Raw genomic sequence first — 13,252 nt, 5'->3', positions numbered from 1 at the left:
AGGAGATACTTGTTTTGACTGCAGAAATGTTTAAGCACAGCTCCTTGTTCAGTGTAGGAGAAAACTCTTTTTAACACAGAGGCCTCCTTAGGTAGGGCAAGTGCAAGAGGAAAAGATGTATTCCTTGTCTCTTTTCTGTACTGGTGACTGAGTCATTCTTATTTCTTAAAATTGTCTCTTATGTCTTTAGTTATTTTCCTCAGGATTCGTGGAATCTGAAGATCATAACCCAGAAAATCTGGGAATAAGGTTTGATGTGAAATCAGTGGTAAAAGAGCTCAAGAGAGGAAAGCGGCTGGTAAGGAAATGTTTCTGAATCTCCAATTAGTCCTGTCTCATAGTATTGTAGGTTGTCTGGCCTGTTCTGTGCTTTAAAAAAAGCATTAAAGTAGCTGGTCCTTCTGATGTATTAAGATTAGTAAACATTTGGTTTGGTGAAATTTAGCTCATTCTGTATTAAACTGCAGGTGGGATTTTTTTCTGGTTTTATGTCCTTTGTTGAAGTTTCCTGAGACTTTGAAATGAGCCAGTGCCTGAATCAAAAGAATGCAATCCACAGTTGTAAAGGGGAGCACCTTCTGAGTTTAGCAGAAATATGATTATTTAAGTGAGGGTTTTTTTAAATTGCCTTTGTCTTCAGCTGACCGCCTCCCCTACATCCTGGTTGGAACTCCTCATTATAAAGTTAGCCTAGAAAACAAATACAAACATTAACACCAATTAATGTTGAAATTACTTGGGAAGGTTGTTCAGTGCCCTCACATGGTTCTTTGGCTCATTTGACAAGTTTATCAGTATGAAATAGAGGTAAGATAGTAAAGAGGTGGCTGAAATAATGACATGGGTAGGAGTTTGCAGGAGTGAATTTGCCTGATGAATTACACAGGGGTGACTTGTAATGGAGTACTGGACTTCCCCACAGAGAATGACATTTGCCCTGTCTGGCAGGATTTGCTTTGCAGTAGCTGCCTGTGTCATTCACCTGGTGAACCCCCTCCTGTTGCAGATGTGCAACTTCTGCCAGAAGAAGGGGGCCACGGTGGGCTGCGAGGAGCGCGCGTGCCGCCGGAGCTACCACTACTTCTGCGCGCTGTGCGACGACGCGGCCGTGGAGACCGACCAGGCCAACGGCGTCTACCGGTACCAGCGTCCCCTGGCTGCACTGCAGATCTGGGCTTACAGGCTCTTAGGGAAAGAAAGAGGTTCTCTCCTCTCCTGAAGTGGTGCTTGATGCTCTGCTTGCACACTGTGGAAGACATGTTTTTATTTCACAGGAAACTTCACCGCAGTGGGAGGGAATCTCTTTACATCTCTGAAAGATAACAAGGCCAAAACTGGGCAAGTCAGTCCTTACTGCCTCTCTAGCTAGAAGAGAACTGAGATTTTATTACTGTCACTCAGATTCTAAATCTTTCATTGGTTCAGAAGCTCCAGTAAATGTGGTCTGAGCACAAAGCAGGTTATAGCACTTCTAGGCCTGCTCACATTAAGCAAATTCAGGTAATTTTCCCTCTTTATGCTAGCAAAGAACTTTGATTCCCACCAAAGGCCTTATATTTCAAGTATGTTGCTAGCATTAACACAATTGAATGGATTCAAAGTAAATTTTCTGTTCTGATCATGCTAGTCCTCGTGTCCACTGCCCTTGGGCCATCTGCATTGCCATTGACAAATGGAACAAATTGTTTGGAGGATGCAGATGAAGGGGTTGAAAAATTTGGGCTTCAGGGATCTTTTGAAATGCTGAAGTTATAGTAAAGTCTGAGGTACATAAAAGCCCTGATGCTCATTTCTGTGCAAGGCCAGAGAGGTCACAGGTTATGTTAGACTTAGATTAATTTAGGGGTCATTTAATCACTGCTTGTTTCACAAAGGGGTGGTCTTGTAGTCTTGGTTGCAGTGGAAGATGGGTCCTTTTGTGTCAAGACGCTTGCACTCCTGGCTGGTTCACAGCATTCTGTCTAAAATGAATTCATCTGTGCAAGGCTGTAAGCCCAGCTGTGCAGGGAGAATGGGATGTTTAATTGATGCTTGTAAAATCTTTGTGAATCTGCAAAGCTCATGGAAGAGTACAACTGGGAAGATTAAAACTTTCTGTGATCGCAGGATAAATGACTTTTGTCTTATAGCTTAAGAAAGGGTAACTCAGGCTCAAGAAGACTGAGTTCAGAATGTTGAAAAATAAGTGAGACTGACAGCAGTCTGGATACAAACTGGTAAAGAAACTGCATATACAGTTTGATTTGGTGGCATTTTGGAGCTGGTGACCTTGGAGGTTTGGAAGAGGCACCCTTAAAAATTGTTTTAAGTCACCATGTGACACATAGCCTAGGAAACTAGGCTATAGCAACCTGTATTGAAGAGCTGGGAAAGGACTGGATTAGAGAAAGGTACTAGGACAGCTTTCAAGGATTTTATCCTAAAGACTTTTACATAGTAGCAGTGGCATAAATAAAGCACAAAAATTATAGCTAGCTGAAATTTTTGGAGAGTAGACTTGAAAAACAGTTGACCTGGATTGACAGCCCTTGCACATTCTCATGGTGAAATATAACATACTCAAAAGAGAATTCCTTCAAGAGAGGCAGAGCTGGTGGTTTTAAATTCTGGATTTCCATCATTGTGATGATGAGTAGTGATCATCAAAACAAATCAAGCAGAATAAAAAGAGAAAGCATATGGTGATGTGGAAGTGGCCAGTTAAGAGTAGAGACGGAGAAATAAGTGCAATTTGCACTGCTGTCTTGCAAAAATGATAGTAGGGAAATGCTTCCAAATAAAGTGGCCTGAGTAGTAAAATATATTGTCTGTACTTTATAAGATGTTCTTGTGCTAAGAATGGGTTGTTTTTAACTGTGAAAGACTAGAACTAAAGCGGGGGAAGAATAAAAAACATTCTCCAAAGGGCAGTATTAGAAATTCAGGGATGTAAATAAGTTGTCTCCAGTATATTACATTGTTAGGCATACCTAAATCTAATTTTTTTGTGCTTTAATATGCATTTCATGCAAAAGAAGTTCCTCATCAAGGCAACAGTCTGCATTTCTAAGGGCAGTGCTTCTGTTTCTGTTAAAATAATGACACTAATTAGAAAATCTCCTAGGAAATGCGGTTTCCCTTTAAAAATTGCAGCAATCCTGGCAAATAGATTTGTAAGGAAGACATAAACTAAGCCATGCTCCTGACAAGGCATTTTTGCTTAAGAAGTGACTTGGGATCCTTCTGTAAGAAAGGCATGTTGTAAAAGCTGGTTCATGTTCTCTGGACATTATTGTATCCAAAAGATAAGGAATATTTTCAGATAAGTTTGTTGCACTTTGACTCTTCCAAGGAATTCACATTGCTCTCCTAGAACCACTGAAAATACTCCCATTGCATGTATTGCTGAAATTTTTAAGTAACAAATGGACTGAGGAGCTTTAAGCTACTGGATCTCACACAGGGTTGCTTTATTTGCTCAGGATTTGGGGGCCATAAGCACAGGGCAGTGGGAGGGAGGGGCACAGAGACCGCCAGGAGAGTGAGTGCCTGGTGCTGCACGTGGTGGTGCCAGCATCCTGCAGGGCTGAGGAATGGATTGCTGAGCAGAGGTGTCTGAGGAGGCTCCTGGCCTGCCTGGGGCAGGGCTGCAGTGACTGGGATGGAACAGTGTCAGGACGTTGGGAGCGTTAATCTCATCTCAGTGTCTCTGACACAGTGATTGCCACACACATGAAATGTGTCTGCGCAGTGGGCAGGCCCAGGGGGGGCCTGCTGGTGGGGCTGGTCATTCAGAGCCTCAGTGCTCAGTCACTGAGGCTCTGGAAGTACAGATACAAGGTTGTGCATGCACGGGACTTTAAAGCAGGTGGTTTCTGAGATGGGTAATGCTGAACAAAAATCCTGATTTTTTTAAACTGTCTTTCAGTTTGTGTTCAGTGAAAAGAGTATCTGTTAAAATTGGACAACATAACTCTGCATATTTATTAATACTTCTTTTCTTTTTCTTGAAATTGAACTTAAATTTTAGAGTGTTCTGCCCAAAACATGACCCAGGGAATAGGACCAATCACTATGGTGAGTTTCTTTAATGACTTCATTGATTTCCTTTGTTTTAAAAGTTTGCTTCCTACACTCAGTAATTCATATGAACAAAATAAATAATTCCACTTTCATACTGAGTGGTGGATTTCTAATCTTGCAGGAGTGGTTTGGTTGAGATCCACATGTATGCAGAAAAAATCAAGAAGGTTTTTTGAGGTGGGAAAAGTTAAAATTTAATCCTCCCCAGATCTCCTTGAAAACTGACTTGAAGCACAATGGACCCAATCCTTCATGGAATCATTCTTCCTCTTCTTTGGGCAAGTAGGCCCAAGCAGCTTGTAAAATCCATGTGGGAGAGGAGAGCTGCACATTAGTTTGCACTAGATTAGCAAGGAGAGGGCTGTTACAGGAGAGGTCACTTTGGGATCTTATCTGTGGTTATGCTGACATTCAAATTTGCATCTTCTGTATTCACTGCAGTAGTTTTTAAAATAGGGCCTTTCATTCTGAAGGATCCCAAAGAGCTTTTTAAGTGTAACAAAAGGGTTGTTCAACCCCTGCTTAAGGATTGCTTCCTGTGCTACAGACATGCAGCTTCATTTGGCAGTCCTGGCCCTTCCTGATTTAGGGGTATTTGGGAATCCCTACCAAAGCTGGACCTTGTTAGCCTAATGCATACAATTCTGCTCACAGTGAAGTGGGTCCTAGGCTGGCCTTCATTTTGAATTTGAACTCAATTGAACTGTGAGCACTTGTGCTGACATTGGTGTGCTCCCACTGAAGTCTAGCAAATTTTGGCTATCCTTCTTGACAGTCTTGCCCTACCCTGATGACACTTAAGGGAGGGTTAGGTTTAAGCTTTTAGTCATGAGGGTTGGGGCTTCTTAGCCAGACATAGTCTAATACCTGATATTGCTGTGGTTTGCTGATCAAATGCATCTTCTTAATTTACTTAGTAGCTTTACTTTTGACTTATCCATAGTTCTGAGCCATGACCTTTCAAATTTATTTTGATTTCTGTGGTCTAATGGTTGTCAGTGTCTGTTGGGGCTGCCCATGGTCCCAGGTGGTCTCCTGTGCAAGTACTGGACAGGCCCAGGATTGTTTTGTTTCCAGTGCCAGATAATATTCAGGCATTAGGTCCAGCCCTCTACACCACCTTGTTCATAAGGAGGGCTTAAGTCTTACAAGCTTGAATCATAGAAAGATTTGGGTTGGAAGGAACTTCCAGAATTATCTAGTTCCAGCCTCCTTGCCTTGGGCAGGTACACCTAGACCAGGTTCTCAAAGCCCCATCCCAACTGGCTTTGAACATTTCCAGAGACAGGGCATCCATAACTTCTCTTCACAAACTGTTCTAGAGCATCACCACCCTCACAGTAAAGAATTTCTTTATATCTGACCTAAGCCTGCTCGCTTTCAGTCTGAAGCCATTTCCCTTTGTCTTGTCACTACATGCTTTAGTACAAAGTAATTCTCTGGCTTTCTTGTAGCCCCCTTTAGATACTGGATGTTTTTTGTGTCTTCAAATTCTGCATATACAATGTTCTCTGAGAAGAGAGTGTTTTCCTAGAGGAGTTTTTCCAGAGGTACTTAATTTAGAGACCATCTGTTTATGAGGGGTAAATGGATTCTGCTGGCAGTGTCTACCTTGCCTCCTGAAAGAATTTCTCTCACCTTCTAAGAGTAGCTGTACCCTGGGAAATGGGGAGCAAATGGGAGACTTGAGTAGAAGACACTTGGTTTCCCAAGCCCAGTGTCTCTTCTTCATACTTCAGAGAAAATGGGGTCAAGGAAGATCCTCTTATTCTTGGTTCCTACAATATTCTTGTGCTGGAATGTCAGGGCTGTGCTGTGTGATTGGAAGGAGATAAGGTGCCTTATGGGCCAAGAACTCTCCTTGCAGCTCTGTGCAGAGAGCAGCTTGGACTTAGAAACAGGCTCCAACCTCTGTTTAACTGGAAAAGTTGGATGTGGACAGAGTAAAGGCTGAGAAGTGCAGGAGAGCAGCCACCACTGTGCAGGGCAGGAGGGGTTGGGCTGCTCTTCAGACTGTGTTCCTCTTGTATAAGACATCCTTACAGCAGGTATCAAGGAGAGCTCAGAAAATCCCATCATGTATCAAAGATACCATGCTGGAGCACTTTGTACCTACAGCAGTATCTCCCACACTGTCCCAAATGAGCCTTACAGGTTTGTTTTGGATGAAGTGAGAGACCAATTTCCTTTCAGGCCATGAAAAATGCAAAGGTGCAGCAGCAGGGCCCAAAGCCCAAACTTGTTTCCACAGCCTCCCTGTACAATAGTAGAACACTGGCTCCTCACTCCTATTGACAGGATGATTTCTAACAGGAAAGGCCTTACTAAGTGCTGCCCAGAGGTTCTGGAATAAAACAGGGAAGGGGAAGTATAACCTCACTGTACTTTAAACATTCAGGTTTTGGTGGGTGGTTGCACTCTTCTCTGCCTTTCTCTGCTCCTACCATGTCTTCCATGCCAGAGCTATCCTTCTCTGCTTGTGATACTGTATAGCTGTTTCCAAAAGCTGCCAGTTATGATGTTGGCAAGAGTTTAGTGCATGCTGATGGAAAGGACACAGTGAAAGCAGAGATAATTTTTCAGGGATCTCATAGCACATCAGTACAAACACTCTGTAGCATAAATAATAATAAGCTGACAAGTAAAATGGCTTCTGGAGGTTTTCTGGGAGTGTCCTTACGTTGATGAAAAACCTAATGCCATTTGTATGTCTTTGAGACACCTAAATAATTCTTTGTGTGGTCTTAGTTTTGAGGGTGTATTAACATATGTAAGAATTGTTTGGAAAAGAAACCATATAGTTTTTTACCACCTAGAGGTAATGCTGCCAGGAAGAATAAGTTCACTCTGCCACAATTAAAAATCTACTGAATTGAAAAGGATAAGTGATACCCTAATGCTATAATGATTTGCACATTTTCCTAATGGTTGGTTCATGCTTGCAGTTTTCTTAAATGGAAACAGTGTGAATTCTGCTGAAATGTCAGGTATTTGGGGAAGCTGAAACATGTTTTTGCCAAAGTGCCACACTTCTATAGCTTTTTGGGAAAATAAGGAATTTGAATGATGTGTTATGGTCAGTCTGAGGTTGTCACTTTTGTTACTTTGTTGTTTATGATTCCTAGATGCAGCTAAGAAGAAAAGAAGACGTACATTGACATCTCCCACCACAGAAGAAATGGTAATTCTGAATTTCAGTAGTTTTAAAACAGGGGACCCACACCTGCTACAGCAAAGGACTTATCAAAGTATTCTAACAATGTTCAGAAAGAGCCTTGGGAGTTCCCAGTAGGCTTTTGCTAACTTCTCTGCTATTTGAAAATGCAGGTGTTAAGGAAGGTGGTGTCCAGGTGTTTGGCTTTTATTAAAGTGTTTTTGCTTTGAAGCCTTTTTTTCTTCCGTTTTCAAAATAGAATGTCTGGAGAGCAAAATTGTTAGCCATGCACAGAAGCTGTCTGTATTCACAGAAATGTGGACTGCTTTTTATCTTTCTGCTAAGACAAAATTATGATAAGGAGAACAGCAGTGAATGTCAGGATGATGTAAAAATGCATCGTTTGATTTTCTTACAGAGTACAGAAGAGACAGCAGAAGAAAACCATTTACGAATACTAAAAAGAAAAAACAACAGGCATAAAGGTGAGACTCACTTTGACACCAGAAGAGTTAATTCAGTTTTTACTGTGCTTTTGAAACTTTTAGCAGAGAAACAAGGCATGCAAACGCTGCTCCTCCAGCAGGACAGTGGGAAGATAAGAAGATACATGGCTCAAGAATGCAGTGATAGATGGAACAAAGGACCAAGTCTCTGGGAGCCTGGGGTGGGATTTATGATAATGGATAAATTGTAATACGTATGTAGGGAGTGTATATAAACAACAGTGTTAACCGTAGAAGCAAGGCATCCACGTAAGGATGCAGGTCCTTGGGCCTTGAAGGAAGGATGCCCTCTTTGACACCGCTTCACTGTTAAGGAGCCTTACTCTGATGCTTTGGACATTTGGTAATAACTATGGAGCAACTGGGAGCTACTGTGGTCTCTTATGTTGTAGTGCCGGGCTTGGTGCTGGCTGGTAGCAAATGCTGTGCTGCAAACTTATCTTTATGATTCTCCTGAGACAAGTGGCTCTTGGTGCTCTGGCATGGCAGCAGAAGTCTGATTTGCAGAATGTTCTAATAACTTGCAGCAAACAAATGCCTGTGGTTTGGCTGAGTGAGACTTGCTGTGTGGTGGAGCTGGTGATTCACTCTGGCTGGCTGCTGCATTCAGCCCCGTCTCCTGCAGACAGGCTGCCCCTCCTCCACAGCAGTACAGGTAAATCTTTAAGGCTTTAAGGAAGGATTTAACAGAGGAGGTCCTCTGAGGAGGGGGCAGCACATCTCACCTTTGGAAGCCTAGGTGTGCACAAGGTGCTTAACACAGTACAGTGTTTTACTGCATACATATGGTGTTGCAACAGTGACATGCATCACAGGACCTATTCTTTAGTGGTGGAGTTTTCATGTTACCCTGAAGTTCATGCTGTAGTTGCTTGTTGGGATTCTGCTGGCACTTAGAAGTTCGGAATGTGCTAGTGATAATTATTCACCTCACTATGGATATGCTTAATGTATGGGCATGGTATTACAAGTGGCTGCCTAGTGTTTTTTTCTGAATTTTACTACCACTGTAAAGAACAGGAAACCTATAAAGAATCCTGAAATACTCGAAGAGCATCTCATGTGAGTGAGAAGGCATTCCTTTCATCACAAATGTCTCCACTAAAATGTAACATTTTTTTTTTAATGGAGAGTGGCAGACTTTTGTGAGCCGTCCAATAGCTCTTTGCATTTGAACAAGATCATTGCATTGAGCTTACTAAAACTTGTCACTGACCTGCTGCTCTGGCATAAAGAAAAAATGCTTATTTCTCTATCAATCCAAATCTGAGAAAGTAGGTTTATAAAACGGGCTGTAACAAAAAAGTTTAGTTGCCTGGATCACTTGGAGTAAAAGTAGCCTCAATTTTTACCAAATCTAATACTGAATTATTTATTACACTGTTTTCTATGCTTAGCCTGCTCGATCCATGGTGTGGTCCTTAAAGGATTGCTGGAAACACAGGCAAGACAAATCACTAGGGGGTATCACGAGCTTTAGGAATGGCACATTTAGAGTCTTGAAGCTATTGGCTTCTGATGAGCGGAGCCAAATCTAGAGCTTAGGGAATTTTGCACCCAGCACAGTGCTTAATGTTTGCCTGGCTACTTCTTTGTTCCCACTGAAAAGGGCTGTGTGGCTGGCTGGAGGAGCCAGAGATCTGCAAAAGTATTTGTTACTGGTGGAAGGGCTTTGGCCAAAGTTTCAGTTTCTGAAGAGAGGGAGCAAAGCCCACTTTACAGATCACTTCTGTATGAGGGTGCTTTTGTGTTTTAACAGTGCGAATAGAATTTGTTAGGAAGTGCAAACAAGCTGGGCTTCTGGATGACATATTTGAAGAAATGCTGGACACACTTCACCTGGCTCAGGAAAAACTGATGGATGACAACACTTCAGAAACAGGTATGTTTCAAGGGGCCATGGCAGGACTCTGCTGTCAGAGCAGAGGTGCAGATCTGAATCCTGGGCACTTGGCCCTGGGCCACCTTCCTGAGGATACTGTGGTGCTAAATAACTCAGTCCTTATTTCTGCAGCTGCACAGGAGGTTGAGAATGACTTTCCCTTTTGAATGACACTTACAATGCAAGTTCCAAGGAATGAACTTCTTTCTCAAAATTATGTAAGAGCTGCCAACTCAGCATCTCTAGTGAGACCTTCTGACTTGAATTTTTGAAGCCACCTTTTACATGTTGGCATAAGCATAGGAATATTCAGTCCAGCCTCTTCTCCCAGGAACTGGAGAATAGAGAGGTCCTGAAGAGAGCCAGGTTTTATTTGGGTCATAAATCTGTGTTGCTCTTGCAGTTTCACAGAGGGACCAGCTGTCTGTTAATAACAGCACTCTCTTCTGAGTGAAAATCCCGAAGTATGTACATTTTAAGACTTTTTGGATTTATTACAACTGTTGTGTCAGCTGTTAGTGTCTGTTTGGGGTTTTTATGGGTTTATCACCTTGTATGAAGTACTTTGTTTTTAAAGAATTCCAATCTAATGTTGCTTTGTCCACAACACAGTTAAAGAAAATTTCGAACCTTCCTCTCCAATTGTCCTCCCAGTTTTGCAAGGTTAGGAGTAATACCTTTGCATAAATGTTATTTTATGCAAAGTAACTGAAGTGCATGCATGGAAAGTGAAATGCCCAGCCTGGTAAGTCTGCCTTCATGAGCAGCTTGTGTGTCAATGGTTGGTTGAACTCTGTGAGTGTTTTGTATTCTGTTTCAGCAGAAGCCTCAGGTATGAAATGGAGGAGTAATTCTTGGACGTTTCTTAACAGCAAACAGGGATAGCTCAGTCCTACACATGATCTGTTAGGAGGAGTTGGTACTGTCAGCTCTGCCATCACACAGTCCTGGCACACTGAAGTAAAATATGACTTAAGTATATTGCTCTTCTTTTAAATGCACTATTCATGTGGTACAGACCCAAAAAGGGAATAATTTTCTGTATGAAACTAAAAAGAGACAACTTGGCAACTTGATACTTCTTTCTTAATATAGATTATATGAGAAGGAAGACATCTTAAAACCTCAAGCAGTCAGTATGATGGAAAATAAGTAATTACTGTTTTGTTGTACTTCTAATGTAGGGCTCTGTAAACCTTTACTCAGTAGTATTACATCAAATTATCTCTTTCCCCAGAGTATGAAGAGACAGTGATGGCACTATTTGACTGTGGACTGTTTGAAAATATACTAACAAATGTTTATTCAGGTATGTGCAGAAAAGCTGTCACTTGGTCCGGGATTTGACATGGAAATTATTCTAATGAGAATTTTGACAGAACAATCATTTAAAATGAAAATTCCAAGGAACTTTTTTCCTCAGTATTACACAAACAGTTGAACAAAAGCCATGGCTAGGTGAATCTTTAGAAATACAGTATATCAGATTTGACTGGCTGACCTGAAGGAGGGAGCAACTCAGTTCCACAGCTTTAAAAGGCCAAAGGCTCTCTGCCCCAGGGGAACTCCCCTCTCCTGCAGCTTATTTGGGTTCCTTCTCCACAGCCTCCCTTCAGCAACTTGCCAGCATTACATCTCTGCTGCTGGCTGACAAGTGCTGGTCAGAGTAATGCTTTCCACTGAAACACAACAGCCAAAGGCCAGCAGAACTCACCTGGGCTGAGGGGCAATTGTGCTTTGAAAAACAAGATGAGGATGCTCAGAATGAAATGCAAAGGCAGGAACAGTTGCTTGGGAGCACCAGTGTGGAAGGAAATTCTGGGGCTTGAACTCTCTGCTGTTTGAAGCAACAAGGCTGAAGCTGTTTTTCAGACAGGCAAGTCTCATGCTTCCCATTTCCCTCTCCAACAGTTGTTCTAGCTTTTGCTTTAATGTATTTTAATTTAATTAGCTAATGTTGAGTTTCGGTATGTGAGGATGATGTTTGCTGTTTCCTCTTCAGTCTCTTGTTCTTGCATTTAAATTCCTTTTTCAGCAGTTGGAGTGTCCAGTGTTGCAGTTTTCTGACACAAGGTTCCACCAGTGCCCCATCTGAGGACATTAAAACACCTCTGCTCTGAATTCCTCATGTGATGCAACCTTGGATCACACTTGTTTTTTTCACTGCTGCATCAATTATTTCATCCTCTTCTCAGCTTACAGGAAAATCTCTTGATATTGGCACCACCCTGCACACAACCATGTGATTCTCATGGGTACTAGTTGTTCCCTCTCCAAATCCCCACAATTCAAGCAGCTCAATTCTTCCTGTACCATACAATCTTCTTTTCTGAGACCTTTTAATTTCAAGGTCAGTAATGAGGTTAGTTCCAAAACTGATCCAAGAGGAGCTCTTAAAATGACACAGTGAGAAAGGAATGAAAACCATGTTAATTACAAGTGAAACTATAGAGAGGGAAGCAAATCACCAGCTGCTTTTTTTTCCCTTCTTTTTGTTTTTGTTATTGTTACTCGTCATAATCTCTTATAAGCTCTGGCTAGCAAGTCTCTGTGGTGACGTACTAAGTCAAGGACTACATAAAGTAGGACTGATATAAATACTGTGTCTCAAGCTGATGGTTCTGGGTCATCGACCATGCTTTAATTTCAATCCTTTTGTCACCTAAATCATCATGCAAAACCTGTTCTAAAGCCTTATGTGCTAGCACAGCAAGGCTACTCTGAACTGTAACTGTTGAAAAGGCTTTATAAAATCCCTTTTATATACAGGGATCCCAGGGATCCCTCCTTTTGCAGCATGCATCTTTACTGCAAACTTGACTGCATGTAAAACTCTCCACACAGGATATGCTGTTGCCTCAGCAGCAATTTCAGATTTCTAGGTTGGAGGTTCTTTTTTTCTCTCCTCCAAGGAGAAGTGACATCTTTTAGTTTTGCTTTCAGTTCTCTTGTGTGTCCTGCTGGGGCAGGATGCCTCCATCAGCTTCCCTCTCCTCTGTGCTGGTCAGCAGTCTGGCCAGGAGCTTTTGACAGCATTTGTTTTCAGGGGGTTCGTAGCAGCAAATTCTGCAATTCAGATAAAGGTTGTGGAGAAAAAGGCCATGATACCTAATTTTAAAACTATTGTGCAGTTCCTTCACTGAGAGCCCCATAGTACTTGGGCCATTCCAGATCCATGTCCCTCAGGCCATTCCTGATTTTACAGAAGTACATTTTCTTTCTCTTCAGGTAATTTCCTCTATGAGGTGGAAGGTTCCTGCCTTCCTGTGGAAGCACTTCTGTAGGCCAGTCATTCCCATCACTGACATCTTTCTCTGGGCTACTTCTATTTCTGCTCTATCCTTTTGGCAGGAGAGAAACTGAGCTGTGTGTGTTCCATCTGTAGCTCTCCCAAATGCTGAATGAGCAGGATCACAGAGTGTTCTGAGTTGGAAGGGACCCACAAGGATCACTGAGTCCAACTCTTAAGTAAGTGGCCTGTATGGGGGTTGAACCCCTAACCGTGGCATTATTAGCACCATGCTCTAACCAACTGAGCTGCTTTTTTAATATTTGATAACTAATTCATATCCAGATACTCTCTAAGAGGGATTTTTTTACCTGGTTCCACTTCTCCATGTCTGGCTTCTTCAAGTATGTGCCACCTGA

General features: G+C 42.1%; 1 protein-coding gene across 1 annotated transcript in view; it reads left to right on the top strand.

The window, feature by feature from the left end:
- The window catches only part of SETDB2 (SET domain bifurcated histone lysine methyltransferase 2), a 45,033-nt gene that overhangs the window by 29,753 nt on the left and 2,028 nt on the right, over positions 1-13,252 (top strand). Inside the window, exons 17-23 of the mRNA XM_056491715.1 lie at positions 191-298; positions 1,007-1,140; positions 3,848-4,056; positions 7,188-7,243; positions 7,635-7,701; positions 9,482-9,604; positions 10,842-10,913. Coding sequence (XP_056347690.1) covers positions 191-298; positions 1,007-1,140; positions 3,848-4,056; positions 7,188-7,243; positions 7,635-7,701; positions 9,482-9,604; positions 10,842-10,913 — 769 coding nt within the window. The remainder of the gene's footprint in view (positions 1-190; positions 299-1,006; positions 1,141-3,847; positions 4,057-7,187; positions 7,244-7,634; positions 7,702-9,481; positions 9,605-10,841; positions 10,914-13,252) is intronic.

The sequence above is a fragment of the Oenanthe melanoleuca genome, chromosome 1, assembly GCF_029582105.1.
Source record: "Oenanthe melanoleuca isolate GR-GAL-2019-014 chromosome 1, OMel1.0, whole genome shotgun sequence".
Taxonomy (NCBI): Eukaryota; Metazoa; Chordata; class Aves; order Passeriformes; family Muscicapidae; genus Oenanthe; species Oenanthe melanoleuca.
This window is presented reverse-complemented; position numbering and strand designations above follow the sequence as displayed.